Source organism: Cicer arietinum, chromosome 4 (assembly GCF_000331145.2).
Source record: "Cicer arietinum cultivar CDC Frontier isolate Library 1 chromosome 4, Cicar.CDCFrontier_v2.0, whole genome shotgun sequence".
Lineage (NCBI taxonomy): Eukaryota > Viridiplantae > Streptophyta > Magnoliopsida > Fabales > Fabaceae > Cicer > Cicer arietinum.
The window spans coordinates 8,810,354-8,837,846 of record NC_021163.2 but is presented as its reverse complement, the minus strand read 5'-3'; the positions used below and the strand labels follow the sequence as shown (position 1 = coordinate 8,837,846).

At 29.5% G+C, this 27,493-nt stretch overlaps 3 protein-coding genes across 4 annotated transcripts; 2 read left to right on the top strand and 1 right to left on the bottom strand.

Moving 5' to 3' along the window:
• The first annotated feature begins 586 nt into the window (after window positions 1–586).
• Window positions 587–5,606, top strand: LOC101507497 (glucosamine inositolphosphorylceramide transferase 1). The gene is made up of 4 exons (XM_004496104.4): window positions 587–1,159; window positions 1,716–1,838; window positions 3,415–3,582; window positions 3,708–5,606. Exons 1-4 carry the CDS (start codon window positions 812–814, stop codon window positions 5,388–5,390), a joined length of 2,322 nt encoding a protein of 773 aa, XP_004496161.1. The 5' UTR covers window positions 587–811; the 3' UTR covers window positions 5,391–5,606.
• A 2,696-nt stretch (window positions 5,607–8,302) lies between these two features.
• Window positions 8,303–16,146, top strand: LOC101506953 (3-phosphoinositide-dependent protein kinase 1). Its single transcript, XM_004496103.4, has 11 exons — window positions 8,303–8,901; window positions 10,229–10,409; window positions 10,522–10,574; window positions 12,499–12,600; window positions 12,677–12,785; window positions 12,878–12,956; window positions 13,209–13,374; window positions 14,206–14,340; window positions 14,463–14,629; window positions 15,245–15,467; window positions 15,677–16,146. The coding sequence occupies exons 1-11, from the start codon at window positions 8,722–8,724 to the stop codon at window positions 15,758–15,760; spliced, it is 1,479 nt and encodes a 492-aa protein (XP_004496160.1). The 5' UTR covers window positions 8,303–8,721; the 3' UTR covers window positions 15,761–16,146.
• A 1,259-nt stretch (window positions 16,147–17,405) lies between these two features.
• On the bottom strand, window positions 17,406–19,683 carry LOC101506616 (probable phytol kinase 1, chloroplastic). Of its 2 annotated transcripts, XM_004496101.4 has the most exons (6): window positions 19,241–19,677; window positions 18,848–18,915; window positions 18,569–18,700; window positions 18,298–18,413; window positions 17,959–18,073; window positions 17,406–17,797 (listed from the first exon to the last, which is right to left on the bottom strand). In XM_004496101.4, the coding sequence occupies exons 1-6, from the start codon at window positions 19,550–19,552 to the stop codon at window positions 17,611–17,613; spliced, it is 930 nt and encodes a 309-aa protein (XP_004496158.1). In that variant the 5' UTR covers window positions 19,553–19,677; the 3' UTR covers window positions 17,406–17,610. The 2 variants fall into 2 exon arrangements, with proteins under 2 accessions (XP_004496158.1, XP_073223620.1); XM_073367519.1 differs by lacking the exon at window positions 18,569–18,700 and having other exon boundaries at window positions 19,241–19,683.
• Window positions 19,684–27,493: the final 7,810 nt, after the last annotated feature.

The window sequence follows — 27,493 nt, the reverse complement described above, 5'->3', positions numbered from 1 at the left end:
TAGTAATAATTTTTTGTTTTGGTAGCTAAACATATAACATTATGGTAGATAAACATAAAACTATACATTCTTATTTCTCTCAAACTAATAATTTTTTTGGTAATTCTCACTCTTGATGTCAGTATAAAAATATTCTATACTGACAATGTATATTTATTTTTCTCGTAATTTAATTTAAAATTTTTATTAATAAATTAATAAAGTTTAAAAATAGTCATATGAAGTGTAAATCAATTTTATATTATTATTCAAATTATAGATATTTAATTTATCACATTATATTAAATAATTTTTAAATTAAATATAGTAATTTAATATTCTATTGACGAAATAAACTATTATTTGTTGTGGATGTAAAACAACATTATTCGAGGAAACAAATAAACATGAACATAATTTATGATCAGATACTCCTGATGATGTGTGAATATGTATAAACTAATCGATCGAAACAAAAAAAATTATAATGGACTGTTTGCAACTAATCTCTCGAATAAGATAATCAAATTCTATTTGATTATAATAATAAAAAAATAAAAAAAATCATTGAAGTATGGCTCCGGAACGGTTTATATATAGAGAAATACGAAGATAAGAAGGATGGTCGGGTCACACATTAATTCTGAAAATTACGATTTTGTCCCGTTAAAGTTCCTCTAGTTCTAGAGAGAGAAACCCAAAACAAAAAAGCGAAACTGGTTTTGTGAACTGTCAAATGCTGTCGACTCACTTGTAACACGGTGGCGCTGCCACGGCGGTTTAAGATCTCCACTCAATACACAGAGCATTTACAGCCACCGTTTAAAAAAACATGGGTTCCGGTCAGATTAGCGGCGGAGGCGGTGGTAGTAACATTAACGGCGGCGGTTCTAATGTTATTGGTAACGGTAGTTGTTGTGATATGAGTATGAAGTGTTGGTGTAGGTGGAGAATGGAAAATCAACACTACTATAATCGTATTTTCTCTTCTGGTTTTGTTTTCTTTTTTGGGTGTTTCGTTTTGTTTGGATCGATTGCTAGTTTTTATGGTTGGCTTGCGTTTTCTCCTTCTGTTCATACGGCTATTTCCCCTTTTGGTTGTCAAGATGATAATGAGGGTTCTTGGTCTATTGGAATTTTCTATGGTCATTCACCTTTCTCTCTTAAACCCATAGAATCTGTAAGTTTCTTCTCTTTCTCTTTCTCTTTCTCTTTCTCTTTCTCTATGTTTTTCTTTTCATTGGTTTACTCTTGTTTTACTTGGCCTTTCATATGTTGTTCTTCATCTGCATGATTCTGATTATTTATATATTAAAGTTGCCATTTTTTTATAATAAAATTTCAAATAAATGATTTTTTTGGTAAGGGTCTGTTTGGGAGGAGATATTTTGTGTTCCTTTTCAAAATTAAGCAAAAGAATGAATTAAGCATGATATAAATGTTGTACGATCATATATCATATTCTTTTAGGTTTTTCTAAAATTCCTAATATACATATTAATATTAAAATATAGACTTAGTCCTCCAAAACCATATCTTCCAAAATACTTCTCCCAAACAGACCTTAGTGTTTTTTTTAATATCAGTTTTTTAAACACCCTTGCTGTGTATTGTGACTTATGCTAATCAATGAGAAATCTTTTTAATTGGGTAATTGTTGTTTGTCATGTGGATTTTGAGGGATGGATTGGTGTTTGTTTGTTTTATGAAAGTGATGATTTTGATTGTGTGTGCAGTCGAATGTATCCAATGATGATAGTGCTTCTTGGCCTGTTGCAAATCCTGTGGTGACTTGTGCTTCTGTTTCTGATGCTGGTTTTCCAAGTAATTTTGTTGCTGACCCTTTTCTTTTTATTCAGGTAAGTCACTGTTTCTTGTAACCCTTGGTTCCTTCCAATATCCAGTGCTTTGGATTCTATGTAATATTTTAATGTTTTCTTTTGGTTTGTTCCTTTTGACCATTTTGGCAGGCAAAATCCTCACTTTTTTTAATACATATTGCTGTTTTCTTTGCCAAGTCAGTCTATGGATACAATCACTAATCCACAATGAATTGATGCTTGATATAGAATTTTACAAGGCATAGTGAAAGATAATACATTGCGTTATACTAATAATTTCTCCTGATTAACTTAAAATGTCTGATCATGACATCATATATTGAGAATTAAGATGAAAGTTTATGGTAGGTGGGGTTAGTGAGAAATCATGCTGTTCTTATCTACAAGGTCTTGTTCTTAACTACAAGGTAGTTGGTTCATTACTTTTAGGCATTCTTAGATAGGACCTTACGGCAAAATCATCAATTAGTTGTACTGCTAAGGAGCTAATATCGGTTCGGTAAACATTATGAAATGTAGGTTCTATACTCACTCCCATATCTCCATCTATGCATTGAAGATACTTTCCATCTTTTTAGTTGCAATAGGGTATATTTGTAAAACCTTTCAAGTTGTTGATAACTATAAATAACTGGCGTCCTATTTTCTATATACAAAGAGACAGTAGACCTCTTGGTTGTCAATGTTGTAAAAGTAAAACTAAAGGTAGTAGACCTCTTTTTTGTGTCTTGAACAGTTGCATATAAACTTTATTTCATCAATTTTTATCTTCAATTTACATTTTGATTTGATCGAACATCTAGTTACTTATACTTGACCTATTGAGTATTGTCAATCTGATTTTTCTTCCTTTGGACCATTATATTTTGTTTGGGAAAGGAAATAAACTTTGTCCGGTGACCGGAAAATGAAACTTCCCTTTGAAATTCTTTTCCAAGTTTATAAACAAAGATGAACAAGTCTTAATATGGTAACATCAAAATTGAACTGTTTTTTTCTAGGAGGATCGACAATCATGTACTGTGGTCTTTGTAGTGTTTAGGCTTTTCTGAGTATGATAGAGTGGGGCATAATACACGGGGTCCTATCATTGTAGAAAAAATATTCAAGTTTTGTTATAAAGGAAAAATATAATTGGTGAATTAGGATCTGTATTGGAGAACAGGGTGAAATTCCCGTTAAATTGTTCGCGCAAAACAAATAGTACCTTTCAAAGTAATCGTACAAGTTAACTTTTCTTTGAAGATTATAATTTCAAAATGGATGCTGTTTTTTTATTTTATTTTATTTTTACCATTTTTGTTTCACTGTATTCTGTTGCTTCTAAAAAGTAGTACGTCAAACTAAGTTAGTTTATCAGTAGCTCCTGGCATCACTAAGGTTGCAACCAAATACTTCCTGCATTATATACAGTTTGTATGTATACCAGCCTCATGCATGACTATGTTTTTAGATGATACATGAGTGATCCAAAATATTTACAGAATACTCGTCAATATCACATTATTGAGGCGATTGAGTTTTTAGGTTTATTTTTATTTTTATATGAATTATCACTATCAACCTATTCACTCATAGCAGCATTACATTGCAGGGAGATACTTTATACTTGTTCTATGAGACAAAGAATTCAATCACTATGCAAGGTGATATTGGAGTTTCAAAAAGTACTGATAAGGGAGCAACATGGCAACAACTCGGAATTGCCTTGAATGAGGACTGGCATCTTTCTTATCCTTACGTATTTGAGCATGATGGCCAGGTATTGTTTCCATGAAAATTAATGTTCATGTATTGTGAATATGTTGCAGTACCTTAACTTTACTTCTTAAAACTAATCGCTGTAGTTGTAATCTTCATTTCATTGTTTCAATTGTAACTTTGCAGATATATATGATGCCTGAGGGGAGTAAAAGAGGAGATCTTCGTCTCTACAAAGCTGTTAACTTTCCTTTGCAGTGGAAATTGGAAAAGGTCCTCATAAAAAAGCCCCTTATTGATTCCTTTATTGTCGACTATGGTGGGAAATATTGGCTTTTTGGCTCGGATCATAGTGGTTTTGGCACCAAGAAAAATGGTCAGTTGGAGATTTGGTATAGCAATTCACCTCTCGGTCCTTGGAAACCTCACAAGAAGAATCCAATTTACAACATTGACAAGAGCATGGGAGCTCGCAATGGAGGCAGGCCATTTAAATACGAAGGAAAACTTTATCGTATAGGTCAGGACTGTGGTGATACATATGGTAGACGGGTGCGTGCTTTTCAGATAGAAACTCTTACATCTGAAGAGTACAAAGAAATTGAAGTACCATTGGGCTTTGTTGAATCAAACAAGAGTCGAAATGCTTGGAATGGTGCTAGATACCATCACTTAGACGCCCAACGACTTCCGTCAGGTGGTTGGATTGGTGTTATGGATGGGGATCGTGTTCCTTCTGGAGATTCAATCCGGCGGTTCATGGTTGGTTGCGCTTCTTTTGCAGTCACTGCTATACTCATTATGCTATTGGGTGTGTTACTCGGGTTTGTGAATTGTATTGTCCCTCTCAATTGGTTCGTTCATAACTCTGGGAAGAGGAATCTAACTATCATGTCTTGGGAAAGGCCAAATGCGTTCTCTTCGAAAGTAAGACGGTTCTGCACCCGCGTGAATAGAGTCCCAAACTTTCTCCGAGGTAAGGTAAAGCATAATGCTTGTGCTAGGAGGTTTATTCTTACTATTATATTCGTAGTAGGGGTTGGATTGATGTGCATAGGATTCAAAAATATTTATGGTGGCAATGGTTCCGAAGAACCTTACCCGTTGAAAGGTCAATACTCTCAGTTCACATTATTAACAATGACCTATGACGCCCGTCTTTGGAACTTAAAGATGTATGTGAAACATTACTCAAGATGCTCTTCCGTGTCCGAAATAGTTGTAGTGTGGAACAAGGGAATCCCTCCGAAAATGAGTGATCTAGATTCAGCGGTACCAGTCAGGATCAGGGTAGAGGATAAAAACTCTCTAAACAACCGATTCAAGGACGACCCTTTGATAAAAACTCGAGCAGTCCTTGAGCTTGATGACGATATTATGATGACATGTGATGATGTTGAGCGAGGTTTCAACGTGTGGCGTCAACATCCCGACCGAATTGTTGGATTCTATCCTCGGCTTATTGCTGGTAGCCCGCTGAAGTACAGGGGAGAAAAATATGCCCGGACGCATAAAGGCTACAACATGATTCTTACCGGTGCAGCTTTCATCGATTCAAAGGTAGCTTTCAAGAGGTACTGGGGCGAGGAAGCTAAACCAGGGAGGGAAATGGTGGACAAGTTATTTAACTGTGAAGATGTGCTTTTGAACTACTTGTATGCAAATGCGAGTTCATCGAGAACAGTCGATTATGTGAAACCAGCTTGGGCAATCGACACTTCAAAGTTTTCCGGTGCGGCAATTAGCCGCAACACGAACGTGCATTATCAATTGAGAAGCAATTGTCTAATGAAATTTTCGGAGATGTATGGAAGTTTGGCGGGTCGGATATGGCGGTTTGACAGTAGGAAAGATGGTTGGGATGTATAGTAGGGAAGTAAAAGAGTGGTTTTTATTTATTTATAGTTAGGTATTTGGCAAGTTTTGTATTTTTACTATTACATCTTTGTGGGTATAAAGTCTTGTTTATACTTGTACCCCGTTTGTGAATTTTTTATTTTATTTTAGGGGGTTTTCTAAATAGTATTATGTGTCTGCAACATGTAAATTGTTTCTATAATGGCTTATTTTATGTTTTTATTTTTATTTATTTATTTATTTATTTATTTATGCCTACAACCCCCTGGGGGTGAATGTGATTTGTGATGATGTTATGATGGAAGGTTGTTTTATTAGGGAAATACGACATTCATGAATAAATCTTGAAGACATTCCTTAGAAACTGGTATTCTGATTCTTATTGCCTTTTTTTTTACTTTATTAAAGTGTGTGTTTGGAACATTATTATTTATTTGCAACTTAATAAGATACACACACAAGTACAAGATGTAAATACATGAAAATATATACAAGCAGTCTAATTCCTTTTCACAGTAAAATTGCAACTAACCGAATACAAAGTAATATTCCCATTAATGAACCAAAACAAAACCCTCATGTTTGTTGAAATGATTTTGGTCAAAAGTAACTTGAAAATAAATTTATTTTTGAAAAATATTATTAAAAATTAGTTGAATGTAAAATAATTTATGTTTAATATTAGTTCAATAATAAATTTGAAGTTAGAATAAATGAGACAACATTAAGTAGGTGTTTGTTTGAAATCTCATGTTTTCATATAAGAAGCTCAAATTTCTAGTGGTATGTAACCGTGTTTTTGGAACATTCCTACAAATATAGGCTAATTCTATTTGTAAAAATTCGAATATGTTAAAAACAAATTTAATACATTTAAATCACTTTCAGCTCTTATTTAGGATTTGGAATATTTGGATTCAAGTGATTAATTTTTTTTTAGTTAAAATTAAATCAATTGAGAGTACTTGATTTCAAACCTTAATTATAATAGTATTTGGAATAAACTTAACTTTCAACTAAACTTTAGATTGTTAGAGTTTATTTTTCTTAAAAACTATATAGTATTATCTAAAATTATGGGAGAAAGATGAATGCATAAAAGGGGTATGTAGTCTGTACTCCCTCTATTAATTTATTGTATTCTCTCTATCACATAATAACTATTAATATAAGGATATTTTTGGAACAATGTTATCTAAGGTTGATATAGTAATTGATTTTTATTTATATTTAAAAGGTAATAAATAAATATATTCGTTTGCTTATAATTGAAGTTGAACGGAGTAGAATTTTTTTATTTCTATTTTATTCTCGATAAATATAACTAAAACATATATTTAAACAGTTGATTTAAAATATTATTTTATTTTAGAAGAAATAGTTGTACTACAAAAAATTTCCTAATGTTATGAGAGCAACATAAGTTTATCACACATATTTTAATATCATAACATTATGTCTTTACTCGACATTAAAATATTAAATATATGAGTAATCTTTTTGATATGGCTTTTATCTAAATAAAATCATGTTAAAATGAATAATTTACTTTAGAAATCAAAGTGAGTAATATCATTAATTAATAAATAAATTAATTGTTGATATTAAATTCACACGCATAGCAAAATTGTGAGTGGTTACAATTTTCAACAATTAATTTGTTCATTTTACTAATTAATAATTAGTGCATATGAAATTTTGAAAATGATATTTTTTTCTTTCTTGGTCCTCTAGTTTCTCCACCTAAATGGCCTTGGTAATTTGAAGTTTATAAGTTTGATTAATGATTGTTCTAAATAATTCGAATGATTGTTGCTTAATTAAAATTTAGGCTAAATACCACACATGGTCCTTTAACTTAATTTTAGTTAACGTTTTAATCTTTTATCTTCTTTTATCTTCTTTTTTCCCAATTTGATTCTTTATCTCTAACAACATCAAATAAAGAATGAAAATATCAGTTTATTTAAAGATTTGTGTTACGAATTTGATAAAATTTGTATTATATTGAAGAATATAATTATTTTTATGAGTTTTGTTTGAAAATTTTGATGAATTTTTGTAAAAAAAAATGATAACATTGTTAACATTTTAAAACATAAAAGATCAAATTGTCACTTAAACTTAAAATAAAAGACAAAATCAAGAAAAAAAAGATAAATGACTAGAACAGTAACTAAACTTAAGTTAAGAGACCACATGTGGTATTTAGCTTAAAATTTATTAACCATTTGGTTTATTTGATTTCACGATGATATTGAAAAAATCACAGTAAAGTACCATGGCTATAACTTCAACAAAATTCAATCGTAAAATAAAACACACACTTAAGTGGATATGATACTTACTTATACACAACATTTATTTATAATTTTGAATCATAATACTTACTTAATAAACACTCAATTCCTCTGATCCAATCTCTTAAAAATTGTTATAAACTAGTTCCATCAGTAAGTCTATATTGCTATATTTTAATAATATTGATTTATCAAACGAGACTTAAAAAAAAAACAAGAGATAGATAATAGTTAATGTAATGTAATATGATAATGACATTTTAGATTCAACAATAAAAATATATATTTAGTTTGATAGAAGAAACATTCTCTCGATATGGACAAGTCTAACTTTAATTACAAAGTTCTCTTTAAAATAATTTTATATTAAAAATAGAATAAATTTAAAATAAGTTTATAGTAGATGATAAACAATCTTATATGACAACTCAATTGATAATAATAAAAAAATTGATTTGCATAAATCTAAACTTCATTTAGATATGAGAATCAACCGTGGATTATTCGACAAAAAGAATAGGCGAGGAAGGAAAAAAATTAGTTTTGTTAGTAGTAATTATAAATTCTTAACCTGTAAATTGGAGCGGTTATAGATTTTATAGCGTCAAAGTCAAAATGGTCAAAAGCAAAAGCAGAAACTTGTGCCCGAATTGGCATGGGACTATTGTATCCATTGGAAAGAGAAAGAGTGAGAGAAAAAAAAACACATGAAATTTCACAAAAACTTTTAATCATCGTTTCCATTATTATTTCTTCAACGCACTCTCTTCTCTCCACGACATGTGCTTTCTCTTCCCAATTTAGCCATATCAATCAGAGAGAACCCAAACTTATTCATCTCAATCTCATCTCATATAGGGTTTTCACATTTTTTTTCTTTCAATTTTTCAATTCCACAAAGTTCTCACCTTTCCCATTCCAATCCTAATTTCCCTTCGCCCCATTTCATTTTCATCCAAAAGGGTTTCTTTTTGTTCGTTTCTTCTAGAGAGAGAAATTCATGATGGGAATGTAGGGTGCTGCTGGGTGTTGGTAACCGAGCAATGTTGGAAATGGAGAAGGATTTTGATTCAAAGCTCAAGATTCAACAGACTTCTTCCTCTTCCAATGGTGGTGGGAATGTTCAGAGATCCAAAAGTTTTGCTTTTAGGGCTCCACAGGAGAATTACACCATTCAGGACTTTGAATTGGGCAAGATCTATGGTGTTGGCTCTTATTCTAAGGTTCTCTCATACATAACCAAAACTTTTTTGTTTGTTTTTGCTTTTGTTTGGTGTTTACTTTTGGTTTAATTATAACGGTTTTTGTTTTATTTAATGTTTTGATAAATGCATGAATCATGTGGATAATGTTGCCAATTGGCATTGTAGTTTTGTTACATAATCCTCCAGCCTTAAATATAATCAATACATCAACTTTTGTTACCCATATTCGCTTATATTTAAGGCCAGAATGAGTATATAATACATGTAATTTGTTTTTCATTTATTGTTGAGAGATCTTTGGATTTTACTTTACCATTTTATTTGGGAATTTACCTTCATAGCTTCCCATCATGTCTAAAGAAAAAAAGTGTAAACTTTATTTTCCATTCATTTCACAGAGTAGGAAAGCATTCTGCATTTGATGAGCTATATTGTTTCTTGATAGCTTTTGTGGTCTGTGACCTAATTTTAGGATTCAGATATTAAACAATTTTTGAAGCAAATGAATCCCCAACATTAATGGTAAAGTAATTAATGAGAAAGGCATAAGTCAGAGCTGGAAGTTATGCAAATTTTAGGCAGTAGAAAATGAAGCTAACTTAACTAACATGTACTTGATTATATGGAGTTTATCCAACTGAAATTGACATGAAACTACTAGTTTATGAAATTAACATCATATTCTTCCTTCAAGTGCGGTATGTGATACCTAATTTCTTTTGTGAGGACCCTTCACGTGGCTTTCCATTAGTGTCTAATTATTTAAAATTCATTGCTATCAAATGCGAGTATGTGACATCTTGCCAAACATTTTTGTGTTGTTTACTTTTGTAGTGAAGTAAGTGAACTTGTTTTATTTCCTTAACACATTTCTTTGTTTCATTTTCACTTTCTCAACTTATTCCTTCCTTTCTACCGACTTCTTTTGGCTTGCTATTGTGGTTCTAAAACGCATCAGTTTTTCTATTTGTTTGAATAAAAACTGTCTTATTCTTTCAACCCTTTGGCTCACTTCATTTTCCCCAGTTTCAGTATATGCTTATCTACACAGAATATTATGTTTCCAATTTTTTCAGTTTTGAAGGACAGTGTTCTGAACTTCTTGGTAGATCTCTCCTTTGCCTCGTCCCCTCTTGCTCTTGCGCACACACTCTCTCTTTCTACCGTTGTATTGAATTTATGATTTGTTTTACTTCTTTTCTTAACTTTTTTAGGCTGGCTGTGCGCAAAACATTATGACTAGAAGAAAATACCTTCCACAATTTGTATCATTTCCACACATTCTTTTTCTGTTATATGCTGGAAAGTTGTTTGAGTTGATTTGTTTTCTCTTATGTGTCTAAAGGTTGTGAGGGCAAAGAAGAAGGACACGGGAGTTGTGTATGCATTGAAGATCATGGATAAAAAATTTATCACCAAAGAGAACAAAACTGCTTATGTGAAGTTGGAACGCATAGTGCTTGATCAATTGGATCATCCTGGCATTGTGCGTCTATATTTCACATTTCAAGACACATTTTCTCTGTGTAAGTTATACTGGGTATATTTTCTCTGTTTACTTTCCCTATGGTTTACCCCTCTTAGCGATATTTGAAATATATTTTTGTTTTTTTATCTGTTCTTTTTGCATTGGAGAAGACATGGCACTTGAATCTTGTGAAGGTGGAGAACTTTTTGATCAAATTACCAGGGTAAGCTAACATAAAAGTTCATTTCACATTCAGTATGCCGGTGTATTAAGTTTTGTGTGTAGAACACTCTCATGACATAAGCTGAAGGCGTGTAACGTGTTAATCCAGTAGGAGTGTGGTTTAGTCCTATGAATAAAATTATAACAGTTGCTTTGATTTCGTTATAAACTCTATAATTTTCCAAAATGAGGAATTATATACCGTGTCAGAACGTTTTTCTAGTATAGGGTTTTCCTTGGTTTAGGATAAATTAGTATTTCCATTTTTTTATCAATTCTTTGTATATGCGTAAGTGCACATTTATAAATGTAAAGAGAAGTACACTTCACTCTTTGAAACTTCTTGATATCATCAAACTTATTTTTTGTTTAAACTCTATGTCTAAGATACCACATTTAAGCAAATTAACTAACCTCCCTTCTAAACTTTTTACAGAAACATTTTTTTGAACATTAAAAAAATTAATGACAAATGACCACCGATGCTCCTAAACAATTTGCTTGTTTTGTCAAATTTGCTTGGGTATTTTTCTTTACAAAAAAGTTGAGTTACCTATATTTAGCTCAAGTTGAATTCATGTAACCTAATCCAATTATTTGTTATCTGTTGATTATTTTAAGGGAATATATATTTAGTGTTTTTCTTGCTACTGTTACTATTATACTCCATTTGTCTCACAATGCCTGCCATTTAAGGTTTTTGTACACATATTGAGAAATGTAAATATTGTCAATCCCAGTGCGATGGAGGGGCTGGCCACGACTCCACCAACCAAACGCGTTCGATGGTAGTGGCGCTCCTGACCGCGAATCCCGCTATCATCGCGGCCATCTATCCCAGCCCGCCCGATCCGCTCTAGGGCTTTTTCAAAAACACAAGTTTTATTTTATTTTTTTATTATTCGTTAAGGGTATCTAGGTCATTCCGCACCCACTTAAACCCTAATTTTTTATTATTATAAACCCACAAAGGCGTTGGTTCAACAACGTGAAAAAGAAACTGTTTTCGTTCTTCCTTTGTTTGGTTGTAGCCATCGTTCTTACTCTGTCGTTTTCATTCTTTTCTTGCTCCATTCAACATCGTTTTGTTATGTTCCTGCTCTGTTCAGTATTGTTATGTTCTTGCTATGTTGTTTTCGTTCTTTTTGTAACTTGGTTTTGTCTGCTCTGTTTTCTTTTGCTCTTTTCTCTATTTTGTTGATTATGATTACTATTAGAACTTGACTTTGATGTTGGATTTTGGTTAGTAAATATGATTACCCCTTTAATTTTGTGTATTTGCTATTTTTTTTTAAAGTATTTTTTATACTGTTTGTATCGAATGTTTAGTTTATATACTGTTTTTTTTTAAAGTATTTTTTATACTGTTTGTATTGAATGTTTAGTTTATATACTGTTTTTTGGCCTTTGCAATAACAGTCATCCCGCTATCCGCGATTCCATTTTTAGGGTTTGGCGCTCCATGCCGCTATCTGAGACTAACAATTTTAACTAAACTAAACTAATCAGAAGAAAGAGAGAAGTCATTTTACTAAACTACCCATTTAACTATTGGTGGATTTTTCACTATTATCAATGCAAAATATAGTAATGCTTTGAAAGTTGTGTATATAGTAATCATTGAAGGGTGGTATAGAAAAAAATAATTAAGGTTTCATTGAAAATTGTGAATGATATTCTTAAAAGACAATTTTTTGTTAAAGTGACACTCATAGTGAGACAGAGGGAGTAATTATTCTTTTTCAGTAGAAACTCAAATTTGTGATGTTATAAAGACTTAACAATTTTATGGCCGCTCATAAGAAAAATTTTGTACTTCCAAAATTGTTGGAATTTGGACGTTCTTTTATATGTTAGTTCGCATCCTTCTGATGCTCATTACTGAATAATATCTACTAGCAAGTTTTCTGATTTCTTTTGCGCAGAAAAATCGTCTAACTGAGGATGAGGCACGATTCTATGCAGCTGAAGTTGTCGATGCTCTTGAGTACATACATGGTTTGGGAGTGATACACCGTGATATTAAGGTAGCTCTGTGGGATGATTATACTGCATTATTGCCATATATGGCTATCTGTGAAAATTAAATTTCTTCAATTGCAGCCAGAGAACTTATTACTTACAGCTGAAGGACACATTAAAATAGCTGATTTTGGGAGTGTGAAGCCTATGCAGGATAGCCAAATTACTGTGCTTCCGAATGCAGCATCGGGTAAGATAGGAGCAATGCCTAACCTGCTTTTTTTTTTTACTTTATATTGTTCTTTTGTATTATCTTTATTTATTTGTTTAAAAAAATTTCAGACGACAAAGCCTGCACGTTTGTGGGAACGGCTGCTTATGTCCCTCCAGAGGTTCTTAATTCCTCTCCAGCAACTTTTGGGTAAGGGTTAAACTTAAACATAAATTAATTTTTTTTTTTGTGATAATGCTTTTTCTTATGCCAATTTTATTTATATGTAGATTATTTTTAACTTTGGTTTGCGTTTTTTGGGCTAAATCTGTGATTATTTTTTACAATTTGGATGTCTAGTTTGATTGTGCTCTGAGTTTCCTTATCGCTGTTGTTTTGTGCCAGCCCCCATGTAATAACCTCTTATGTATTTTAATTTTTTTCCTCGATATATTACCGCAGAAATGACCTCTGGGCACTTGGCTGCACATTATACCAAATGCTTTCTGGAACTTCCCCTTTTAAAGATGCAAGTGAATGGCTTATTTTCCAAAGGATTATAGCAAGAGAAATTCGATTTCCAGATTACTTTTCAGACGAAGCAAGAGACCTTATTGACCGGCTATTGGTTAGTAGTTAGTACATTATGACTGGACTACCATCCCCAGTGTATTTCTAATTTTTATACATTTTCGACAAACTGTCCTCTTTCCATTTTTGCAACCTTTGTGTTGCTCTTCTTTTAATTGAGTAACTAAGATAAAATAACAGAGTAAAAGTCTTAGGATTGAAGTGTTCTATTTCAGGCTTTCTTGTAGGACTGTATTATAAGATAGGGATGTTGTGCACAATATCAGTGATTAGGATTAGAGTAAGAAATCGTATAAATTAGCATGTATTGTATTTAATTATTGTTATCATACTATAGATACAGCCTAGTGTGATCTGATTTAGACACCCAGAAACTCAAACTTCTTTATGGTATTTTAGAGCAAGTGGGAGTCTTATCAATTAGCACATTTATTATGGATAAATCATATTAGTTGTGTCTTCTCTTCCCACTGACGACCATTCCAGTGATGACTCTTATCCCACAGATGAATCATATTAGTGGCACATCCATCAACATACATCCCAATGGTGACTTATATTGGTTGTGATGCACCCTAGCTCAGTAGTTGTCAGACTTAGTTTCAAGTTTTGTGGGAAATTACATTGTTTTCTTGTAACAAGCTTAAAGCTTGTTAAACTTTGGCTTGAGGAGTTTTTAGTATTAGCCACATGATATTGTAACTTAGCTGCACAATATCGGTGATTAAATTGAGCAATCATATCAATTAGCATTTATTATATTTAGTGCGATTTTGTCATAAACATAGTCTAGTGTGATCTGGTTTAGGTAGACAGAAATTTAAATTTGTGAATCTTAAATTTAAATAGCAATGCAATTATTATGCAGGATTTAGAGCCCAGCAGGAGACCAGGTGCAGGATCTGACGGTTATGCTATTTTGAAAAGGCATCCCTTTTTCAAGGGGGTTGACTGGGATAACTTAAGGGCACAAACTCCTCCGAAACTTGCTTTGGAACCTGGGGTAGACTTCCGTTGCTTTGCTCTTTATAATGTTGTTTATGCAAAAAAACATAGGAACCTATGTTTCTTGTCCACTTTATTGGTCTAAGAACACCGTTGCTAACGCAGAATTTTCATTTTTAGACTCAATCGCCTGCTTGTGATGATGTTCATGATTCATCGTGGAGTCCTTCTCACATTGGCGATGGTTCTGCAGCTTCTTCTAGACAGCCTGATGGCGCTACATCGTCTTTAGAGGGAACTGGTCACATAACCAGACTAGCTTCAATTGATTCCTTTGATTCAAAATGGTATGCCGATTGCCGAAACATTCTTGTTGTTTATGCATTGTTTGCATCCAATCATATTCGCATAACATGAAATCCGTGTGATGTATTCACATCAAAAGTATATATTTTATGTAAACCATTGACCCTTTTTCAATCATGTCCTTGAAAAGCTCAATTATTAGTATAATTCACATATAACCTCAAACTATCTCAAATAAAAGAAAAACTTTAAAACATGTATCCAAAGGAGATTTTCTGCATTTTAAATGTTTTTTCTAATGATACATGGTATGCTTATGTTTTTCATGATTTAGAGGTTTTCACATCATAGAAACTGTATTAATTTCTTTTGGAATACATAAACAGGGCTAAACTATGTTATAATTAATTCACACATGTTGTTCAGTTATATGTTCACTTCAGACTTCAACCTGGTAGGATTTCATTTTAAAATATACATCACCTATCACATCAATCTTACTTTTCACCGATATATGTCAATTTATTTCTAGATACTAGCAGAGAAATTAGGAGAGTTAAAAGAAAACAAGAGAAAAGATTTTGTGTGTGGATATTGAAAAAGCCTATGTTTACCTGGCTTGTAAACTATAGTGAATTATTGTGCAAATCTTACAGGCAACAATTTTTGGAGCCAGGGGAATCTGTTCTTATGATCTCCATGGTGAAGAAATTACAAAAACTAACAAGCAAGAAGGTGCAACTCATCCTTACCAACAAACCAAAGTTGATCTATGTGGACCCTTCAAAATTAATTGTGAAGGGAAATATAATATGGTCTGATAATCCAAACGATTTAAGCATTCAAGTCACTAGTCCCTCTCATTTCAAGATATGCACAGTAAGCTTTCTCTTCTCTTTAGGTTCTTGTAATACAATTACAATATGTAGCATTTTAGAATATGGAAAACAGCACGCAAGAGTGTTTGAATGCTGACTCTATGGTGGCATGCTAATCGTTAACCTTTTAAATTGCTATACACACACACACACACTCTAATTTGTTTTTCTGTGACCTTCACATTTTTGTTATCAAATGTAATGATGCAGCCAAAAAAGGTAATGTCTTTCGAGGATGCTAAGCAAAGAGCATCTCAGTGGAAAAAGGCAATTGAAGGACTTCAAAACCGATGAACTCATTCTGGTTTTGAGAATATATTCTTTTAGATATCCCGAGCAATCAATTATTCGTTAAAAGAAAGTGAATTAGCAGATTTAACTTTGTTGAAGCTAGTTCAAGCTAAATCCTCATCACAGCTTAATTGAATTTGTGATGAGTTTTGCCATCCTCTAATGCGTAGATGGGATATATGATGAAATTTGGAAGTTCTAATTGGTAGCTATGTTGGGGGTTGGAACCAATACTTTTGTAAGAAAAATATCAGTTATTATTTTTTTATATTATACATTATTAGCTGAAAGATGATAGCATTTTGCTTATCCTAATGTATGAATCATTGAATTCCTCAATTTATTGGTTCTTCAGCCAAAGGTCAGAAAGTGGATGCATTCAAGAGACACTCTTATACTTTATATCAAAATTTGCTTAACTTGTGGTCCGGATTGCAGATAAAGCAAGTCTAAGCATTTCATTAATTCATTGTCTTGTGACTTACCACTATATGTTTATATAAACTAATAATAAATCTTCAGGGGGACCAATAGTTGCTAATAGTCAATACACATTAAGTCTAAGAACTTACTTCAATTTATGTACCAATAATACTGGTAGGTTAGATCTGTTGAATTTATTGAGGTACCGATATAAGTAATGAGCTCCCTATTAACTTCAATTCAATTTTGCAAAGAAAATTGAACTGTATACAAAAAATTTGCCCTAGTTTTTAATGAGGTCCTCTATTATGCTTTTGGAGTGTGTTCTAAGACTCTAATTTGCCGGTAGTTTGAATTCTACTGAGATGATATAACTGCAAAATTGCCATCTTTATTTCTATTTCTTCATGTAAATACAGATTGGTTTCGTAGGGATACCATATTTACTCATCCCAAGGAAATCAATAAAATTGTTATCTTTCTTAGAAATACTATTTATCTTTTCTTTGTAATGACCTTAATTGTTTATTATCTTTTTTTTTCTTTGTATAGTTAACTGTCCTTAATTTCCAACTTGATTGGCAAATGTCATATTCTTAGCTTAGATTAGACGTTATGTTTCGGGTTTGAACTTTGGATCTTGTAGAGGTGTGTGAATTTTGTGTTTATTATATCATTTAATCTAAAGACAAAATATTGACATATTGATAGCTAAAATTGCATTGAATTTTGAAAACGATAATTAAATATGAACAATTTTTTTTTTGTACAGATGCAACAATTGATTACTTAAAAATGATATTTCTTCATTCAAATTTTATATAAATTACAAGGATCGGAAACATTACAATTCAAAGTCGTTAAAACTGAAAATGATGAATATGTAAACAAACTCACTTGTAACGTTGATGACGTCAAAATTATTAATTTAATTTGCACTTGATCGAATAACACTGTAACAAGACGACATATCAAGATGACGAACAAACACAGTACCACACAAAGACGATAAAATCATAAAAGAAAAATTAAAAATATATTAAAATCACTTATTTAAATAATAAAAAAAAATTTAAAAAAAAAATTTTAATTAAAAAATTTATCCTAAATCACCACTGTTTAACAAAAGAAAGAAGGATCGATCAAAACACATAAGAAAATAGGAGACAACTAAATCTTCTACTTTCTTATTTTCAACTATCAAAAGAACCAAGTATTCTAATCATTATTCCAAAAATTATTTTATATTGTGAAGTTTCAAAAAGTGTTAAAATAATAAATCTCTTTACAATGTACAGTACATACTAGAGTTAATTTCACAGTGCCCAAGAATAATTCAAAATTTTCAATGGACACACTGGCGGGTGGAAGAAATTAAGGTATATATGACCCTTCAGGTGAAATAGACCAATAGGCTCTCAAAAAGTTAATTAATGATGAAAAGTGAAAAAAGCCACTGCTATGGTTGCTAGTGGAACAGAAATGTTGTCATCTACCACATCAGTAATAGGAAGTGATTCCACCACTGTTGCAACAATTGAAACTAAAGCAACTCTTGGCACAATGTTCCACCAATCAAACTGCACATGTCCCAGAGCTGAATAGTAATATAGCATCCTACATGGAATAAATATTTAAAACAGTTTCAGTATCAGCATTATAACTTTTCACATTTAATTTTCTGAAGTGATGATTGAGTCAATTTTTTTTTTCTATAATAAGTAAAAGAAAGTGTACTGTTACAAAAATTGAATGAGTTTATCAAGCTTGTCACACACCCAATTGAAACCAAGAATCCAAATATAAGCATCGATATGCTACCAGCCCAACTCTTTTTTTGGTTGTAAGGAATCTTCATGGATCCATATCTTCTACCAATGATATCAGCTACACCTATAGAAATTACCATCAAGTTCAATCTTCAATAAATAAATTGGAAAACATATTATAAATATGATTAGAATGTGTAAAGAAAAATATATTATTTCCTCGAGATTTTTGTTATAAGGGATAATTAAATCAATAAAAGTTTATATATTTAATCTATAATATTTCAATTTTTATTGATCCAAAAATCTTCTATAAAAATACTAGAGGAAGTACTATTTTTGTATTACCATCTCCGCCACACATCATTGCCAAAGAAACCACCCCAATTGGAGAGTCACGCCAAAATACAACAGCACATAACATCAATATCACAACATAATAAAGTGGACCTCTTAGCAATTCTCTGTACGTCATGTAAAGGTCATGTAAACAGTAAATGCTTAGTACATGTGTTTACAGAAGAAAAACTATTGAGATCAATTGTGAAAATGATTTGTGATTGTTTTTTTAAATGCAGGTAATCTGGATCCGAAAAAATGAATGAATACATTTAATTACTTTGGATCTCCTTTTCTAGTAACAGATTTGATGAGTCCTTGATCAGAAGTCAAGGAGAGACCATTCACCAAAAGCCTCAAGAAATTCACAAGAGGAACAAAAGCAGCAAAGTAGCGAGCTTTAGGGGAATTGCTATCCTACCATTAACATCAAAACATTCAAACATAATCAAAATCAATGCCTCAAATTTTCCTCATAAGGAAAATAGCAAAGACACTCATAAATAAATAATTATATATAAAAAATGAAACCTTTATGTAAAACACAGAAATGGGGTACCTGAAAATTGGCCAAGAAACCAGAAAAAGCAAACCAGATAATATATGAACCAGTTTTCTGCTCAGACCCTGTCATATCACATCAATTTTCAAAGCAAGCACAAAACTTTCCATTAAAAAACAAATCAATAAACAAAACCCATAATTCAAATTGAATCAAAACAAGTAAAAAAAAAGGATTAATTCTATTTTTTTGGGAAATTGTGTCCATATATGCATGCAGAGTGAGGTAGTGAATTTTATTTGATTCAACAGCGTGGTTCTCGTGAAACAATACTTTAGTAATTCAAAGTTCAACAAAAAAATAAGTAGAATTTGGACGAATTGTTCCAGATAAAAATTGAATTCAGGTTGAGAGAATGAATTGAAGAAACAAAAAGCAAAGCAGAAGTACCTGGTTAAGGATGTTTTTTCTAGTGAAATCATCAAAAGCAAAAACGAGAGCATAAGCGCCGCCAAGAACACCAATGGTGGCTCCACCATTGTGGATTAGATCTTGAGCATTTTCAGGGACAACAAACCTTGCTACAAATCTTTCATCTAAACGGATAACTGGTTTTATTATAGCAGGAGAACACAAAAACCTGACAGTGTCGTTTGTTCTTGTGAGTTTGATCCAGGGAAGGTGGCGTGTGGTGGTGGATTGTGCCGGTGGACGGTGGTTGACGGAGGGGGATGGAAAGAGGCGAGAGGATAAGAGAGTCATGCCTGAAGAGAGAGAGATTTAGAATTCAAAAACAACCTTCAGATAATTCTTTTATTTAACATATAAATGTTTTCGATCATTATTTGACTTTCTAAACGAATCTATAAATAATTATGAAAAATCAAAATCATATAATTTTATATTAAGGCAACTTTTTTTACCAATTATAATTAAAAAACGTAATTTTATTATGTTCTAAGAAAACAAAATCAGCAGCTGTACAACTTTCAAAAAATCACAACAAAAAATACTATACATGCACAAACATAGTAAAAAAAAAAAAGAAAGGAAAGGTATGGATCTGAAATAAAATCAATTTATTGAGGTGCTGTTTAAGACCAAATGATTTTCATTTTTATATATAGAAAAGGCTCCAATTTGAAATCAGGCCCAGAGCTTATCCAATACATTAATGAGTATTTTGGATACGGGTGAATATTAGTAGGAGTAATCCGAGGTATTTTGATTTAATGTATTCAAGTTCGAGTCTAACCTGAATTAATCGATTGAAATTCAATTATCTTCGGTTTGGATATTGAATTTAATTTTTTAAATCTATTGACATAACATATATATTTTTATTTATTTATTTATTATTGATGTATAGTTAACATTTAGTTGTTAGACTATATAATTGAGAATTTGTTGTTAATTTATTTAATTTAAGTGTTTTGTTTTATTTGTGAACGTATTTTAAGTATTAAATAATATGTTGCGATATAGTTTTATTATTTTTTAGATGTTCAAATATTTAAATGTAATTACATTTTTTAAGTAAAATATTTTTTTTTTATTACCCTGTGAATCCAATCCAATCCAATATGTTCATAATTGGATTAGTTTAGTTCGAGTTTGATGAAAAAATAATGGATTGATAGTTCAACCCAATTCAAATAAAATTGATCGATTCGAATATCAAATTTAATAAAAAACAATCTAACTCAACTCGTGTACACCTATAATTCTGATACACAATTAATATGAATTGTTAATTTGAAAGCACTTATGCTAACAATCACAAATTAAACCAGTCTCCAATAATGAGTGATTGTGGCCGTGAATAAATCTTATACAATATAATAAAACACTAAGTTGCAAAATATGTTTTTTTTTTATATATACTTAAGAGCATATACTTAATATTCAATTACATACATCTATACAAATTATCTATATACCATGTACTAATAATGCATTTGATTTCATTTTATAGTAATTTTTTACCAGAGTTTTTAATTTATGCATTTTCTTCTTTTGTTTGTTTCAACTTTCTTCTCTATTTGCATATTGTTCATCTTATTTATTTTTAAATTCTATTTTATGGTTCTTAATTTATTCAATTATACGGTCTTATCTTCGTATTTAATATTTCCTAGTTTGTTCATGTTATTTCTTCACTTATTCACTTTACTAAATGTAGATTTCTCGGTCAATAGAAAAATTTCTTGCCAGTATGATATTGGTGATGATAAGTTATAGAAAAAAATTTGGGTGTATTTTCTTAGATGATTTTTATATAATTCTTAATTTAAAATATACTTTTTTGTAGATATAAAAAACTTTGAGAAAATTATAATAATTATTTTTTATTAAATTAAAAACTATAAAATAAAATAAAATAAAAATAAAAAATAAAAATAAAAACAAAAACACACAAAGAAATGTTGATAAGTTTTGTTTAAGTTATAACTATTTCCTTCGGTTTTTGAGGATCTTATGGTTGAAGGTAATATTTTATTTCCATCAAATTTATTCAACTGGTTTGTAATTGGTTCATAAACTTGGTTTAGGATCTAATAGTATACCACAAAAGCCTGAAGGACCATATGTGTAAATGACGTTTGTCATAATTAGTCTTAGATTATCTATATCTTAACATATGAACTATTGACATTTTCTAATGTTGCACTGATCATATATATTGATAAAAACTTGAACGTACATTCAAAATATAGAATTAGTGTCAAATCTCGGATGGATTGTTGGAGCATTTGAACATACAATTTTTGAATATGTTATAGATTTTTCTAGAATTGTAAAAAATTGTGGATCTTTTTAAATGTGAGTGTTAATTAATAGGTAAAATTTTTTTATTTTAAATATGATGTGTTTAGAATGTTGTCTTGCTAATGTTAATGTTTTGTTTTTATTCTTGAAATCTATACTATATAAAAACAAAATCATCATTAAATATTTTAATATCACCATTCGTATAAATATCATTCTCAATTAAATTATACCAACTCAAATATTTTAGGATATAATAATTAATGTTATTTTGTTTATATATAGAAAAAAAAATCTTTTACATATAGAACAGAAAAAAATATAATATTATTCTTAATAAAAAAGAAAAAATTACTGTAAAATAAAAAAAATTGAGGATTATAATTTAAATTTGACCCCTAGAGACTAAATGGTTGGCTCGGCCTATGGGGCAGCTGCATATGTCCTTGTGGGCATTGTATAAAGTTGAATTGTTTTAGTAAAAGTGTCACAGTCCTAAGATAATCAACATTATAAACACACAATCTAGTGGTAAAAAAATATATTATACACAATCTACAATTTACCATTAAGTTTATCTAACGGAGTTTATATGACTCTCTTTTAAAAACTAAAGGTGAAGACAAACATACATCATTTACAGTGTATAATGGTTTAAAGACGGGTGTCTCATTCACTTTTACTAACGGTTAGTTAACTATGTTTTTTTGGGGTATTGTGTGTTTGTTACGGACATTTTGTGTAAGAGAAAGTGGGGTCTCCCCATAATAAGCCAATTGTCATAGTATCCCTGAACACTACTTTCTCATTGTGATGTACTACTGAATATATTCATAGTTGTACAATATATCAACATCATAAAATACATCTATGTTTAGTATGTTTGAATTTTTGTTTTTAAAAATAAATATTAATATAAAATCAAATATGTTGTCTGATATCAATTTTTATATCTAAAAAATATTTATAACTCCTAATTATAAACAAAAATTGTTTAGAAATAAATATATTTCACTCACGTGTCCAAGATTTGGACCCCTTGAGTTCCACTAGAATATGCAACTTGCATATTTGATTTTCTTTTTTATACAACAAGACAAAATCATTGAAATATTTACTTTTTTGGTTTTTATGTTTCCACCGTAAATGCATGTCACAGTTTTTGTAATAAAATAAATCTGCCACATTTAATAAGTAGGGTTCATATATTTTAAAAGAATTAAAGAAATGTCGAAAAATGATTTTTCATCCAAAAATTAAATTGTTGAAAAATAAATAAAATAAAATAAAACTGGATAGTTTCCTCATGTAAATTAAAGGTTTTTAATAGTCTTAATTACAGTTTTTGTCCCTATATTATTTTAAAAGTCGACAGTTTTTGTCTCTCTCAGATTTTTTAATTACAAAAATGATAATTTTACATATTTTTAATGATATGATATACAATTATACGATATAGAACCATTTACATACATTAATTATTTATATGTCATTAATTAATTAAAAATATAAAAGATTTCTCAAGTTAAAATATATGTTTTTTATGGCGTTTTATTTCAATTTCATAAATATTAATCATTTTAAATCTTCGTGTCATAAATCATGTTATTTAAAACATCTGACATTATAATTTTTTAGTTAAAAAATTAATCAAAACTATCAACTTTTATAATAAGAAGATCGATTTCATAAACTAGTAAAAAAAAAAACTATAATTGCAGCCAAACATTTTTATTTTTATTAAAGACAAAGGGTTGTTTGTGTTTGGCATGATGTTAAATTTTCATTTTCCCTCTCAGCTGATTTTAAGGCAGACCTAACATACAACCAAGATATAGCCATGTTGGGAGAAAAGTCATTACAAAAGCCAAAGCAAGTAATATTTAAGAGTTTTTATGTCTAACAGAATGTGAGATGATAAAAAGGAGAAGATATTACTACTACTTTTTTCTTAAGTCTTAACTAAAAACAGAGTAGAAATCAGAAACTGTGGTAAAGGATGTTTGGTATTTTAAACAAAAGGAGTGCAATCACGTGTACGTAACCAATTATGTTACTTCATCTAATACAACCTGAGAGCTGGTCCAGTCAAAAGCTTGTCTATCATGGAACAAATCAATAATATAATGGTAATTCGACCAAAAATATTAGACTGGTCTAACTTTATACTAGTATATACAGTGAGCTCTTATAAGTTTTTTTTATCAGAAAAGGTTTAAATTTATTATAAATTTCAATTTTGATCCTACAGCTTTTGATATCTTCTACTAGACATGAGAATGAGATAGACCAATATTGTCATCCTCATCCGATTAATTGAAAATCTGCACATGTCTCAGATGTGAAATTTAAATTTTCATCTCAGTCAATGATGGAATTTGAGTTTTTCCGTCAGCATCCACACCTACCAAATATATAAAATAATAAATTTAAAAGTCATAATTATTATAATTAATATAGTAAAATAATAATTATTATACAATAATAAAATTAAAAAATAAAATAAAATCATATTTTTTATAGAAAGAAGATTATAATTTTTAATATTGAAAAAAATATTAAATATATTGAATATGTATATGTATATAAAATTTTAAAAATGACAATAATATTACTACTGGAGCAGATTCGAGTCCAAGTGAATATCAACACCCCAAATCCATCCACCCGAATTTTAATTTCAGAGAGAGCTCGCATCCACAGCCAACCAAAATGAATTTTCGTAACCCAAATCGAAATGAGTTCGGGTGAATACCCATTGGAACGAGTTGTGTTGTCATCCCTATTTTCGACCTAACTATTGTCTACCTCGTTAAGTTCTTTAGAGGTTGATGCTTAAGATGTGTTTAGATTTTATTTTTTTAATTAATTGAATCAACAAGAGTTTAGGTGTTTGTAAGTTTTTTCTCCTTGTAAACATTTTGTTTGTCTTCTTGAGGACTAACTTCTTGTATAAGGGGCAAGATAGATGATTAAAAGTAACTTAAATAATAAATTAAAATATAAAACTCACATTTGTACTCAAAACTACAAATTTTAATTTTAAGTTAAAATAAATTTTTAAAATAAAATCAATTTCACTCGAGTGCATTCATACAGCCAAAAATTAATTCTACATCTTTGAAAGAGAAAAATCAAGAATAGGTTAGAGGTGTAGTTCTCAAAATTGATATGAACAAATTCTATTATAAGATTTATTGGAGTTATTTGAAGGTTGTGATCGTGAAGATGAGTTTTGATACCATGTGGATTGATTAGGTGATGTAGTGTGGAACTGGAATATGTTTAAAGAGTGATAATGAAACTTTCATAACTGCCAAAACTTTGTTTCTTATCTTATGGTGGATAATTTTCATTGTTCATGACTTTCATGTTTAGTGATATTTTATAAGATTGTAGAGTCTTATGTTTAATCTTTAAATGTATTTTACTAATCGAAATAATCGAAATAAAAAGTTGCATTTTATTTTTATTAAATAATCCTCTCATGTTTTACTCTCTGTTTAATTCATCATTTATAAAAAATAAATAAATATTTTTTAAAAAAATTAATCAACCAACTGTCTGCAATTAGCAATTTATCTATATTGTAAAAAAAAGTATTGTTTTTAAAATTAATTTATCTATATGATCTAGTTCAATAGACAATTTATAATACTGTTACATTAAATATTATATTGCAAATTCGAACTCAATCTCTTCATATTTGTGTACGCGAATTTCTTTATTTGATTCCTATCATATATTTTTTTTGAACGGAAAAATATATTTATAGATACATTAATGTAACTTTTATACCTGCATCAAATTACATTTTGGTTGAATTTTTACAAATTACATTTTACTAGTTACTGTATAAATATTTATAACAATATATTAAAAAATAATATAATAAAATGACATGATAATATAATTTAATTTTTCTTAAAAGGCTAATATGATTTAACTCATTAAATGCATCTATAAAAAATAGTTTTACAACTGTTAGTTTATAAAAATAAATCTCTTTCATTTTTTTTTAATTGTTAAACCGAAGTAGTAATAATTATCACTTAAAGTTTAAATACAACCGCAATCTAAAACAATATATTCAATCTAACAATATCAGTTAAATTAAAATTTAAAAATAAAACTAATCTTTTTTATATATATTATATATTTTTAAATCATATATATATATATATATATACATGGAGCTGTCAAAATAGATTATTCCAATTGTTTAGCACCAACTCTAAAGGACTACCAGCTTTATCTAGCCGGGTTAAAAAAACCTGATTAAAAATCGGTCCTAAAAGATATTAAAATAATTCGACCTTAAATATGTTGCTGGCATTGGTACTAGTCCTTTATTTAGTTATGTTTAAATTTTTTATTTTAATTTATAATATTAAGTGCTGTAATCATTTATACGAAAAATATTATTTAAATTTTTATATATTCTGACATTTTCTTAGATAGTATTAACATTCTTTTAAACATTCTCAATATTTTATATATTTTATTTTTAATTATATTTAAATATTTTACATTATTTTTTAAAAGAGAAAGTTATGTACTCTTTCTATTTATAAGTAAAACTATTGATGTATTTGATATAAATTTGGACTAAATACATTATAAGGAATATAAGCTCCTTACTCAACTCATATTTTAATTAATAACTACTTATTTTATTATATTTTATATTTATTTCTTTAATATCTAAAAAAATAATTACTATGATAAAGTCTTAATTAATATTTACTTTATCTATTGATAACGTAGCATTAATTGGGGGTATTAGTGTCTTTGCGTACTCTCATTAAATGCAACATCACAACCATTAAATGTTTATGGATAAATTGTACTTTTAGAGTTTTTTGGAGTTTTTCTTTTACTTGATGTATTACAATAACTTTTAAATGTTTATTGACAAATTGTACTTTTGAGAGTTTTTTGGATTTTTGAAATTATGTATTAATTCAATTTGTCTATAATTATTTTATATTTTTAATTTAAATATAGTTATATATAATTATTCTATATTTGTCTATATAGAGAGAGGATAAAATGAACTATTGAAGACAAAATTATGAACACTGATATACTTGTTATAATTTGTTGACATTAATATATATAGATAAAGTGAATAATGGATGATAAAATTACAATTTGTTTACCTGAAATATAAGCGAGAGACGTAGATAATAGTGAGATAATATTTAATAAATAACTATATTGATAAATGGAAATTCTTTTTTAATATTTTTATTTTTGATGAATGATTTTGAATTCAGTTTATAAATGTCTATTATAAATATTCTTCTTTTGTTATTTTTTAATTATAATATTATCAATTAATTAAAACTATGTTTTAATTTAATTTTCCTATATTTTTTCTTTTTCTAATTTAACATAAACAAAAAATGTTTGGGACAAACTAAAACACTTGACAAATATGACAAATGTTTATCGCTGATGGAGAAAATAAAAGTTGTTTTTTAAATAAACAGTGCAAACACATATATATTTTACTAATTAATTATATTAAATATAACTTTTAAATTATTATTTTATATAAGTGCAGAAAAATTTAATATCGTTGGAGACGGAAATAGAGATCTAAATTCCAATACCAACAATTCATAAACGGAGATAGCTATAGATTTTTTTCAATTAATCGGAGGGTGTGAGGAGATAAAACTTATCTGATTGTCATTTGTAGTAAAAATTGAGATTATCCAAATTAATTTTGCTAAAAAATATTCAACTTTCTTTTCTTCTGTTCTTACCCCAGCAAAATTTTCTTTTGTCTATATTCATTCATTTGTTTTACAAATCTATTTATTAATGGCATAATTTTTTTACTCAACTAATGTCATAAACTTAATAGCAAAAGAATTTATGAATTGATTAGTAAATAAGATTCGCATCAAAATCTAAATGTATATA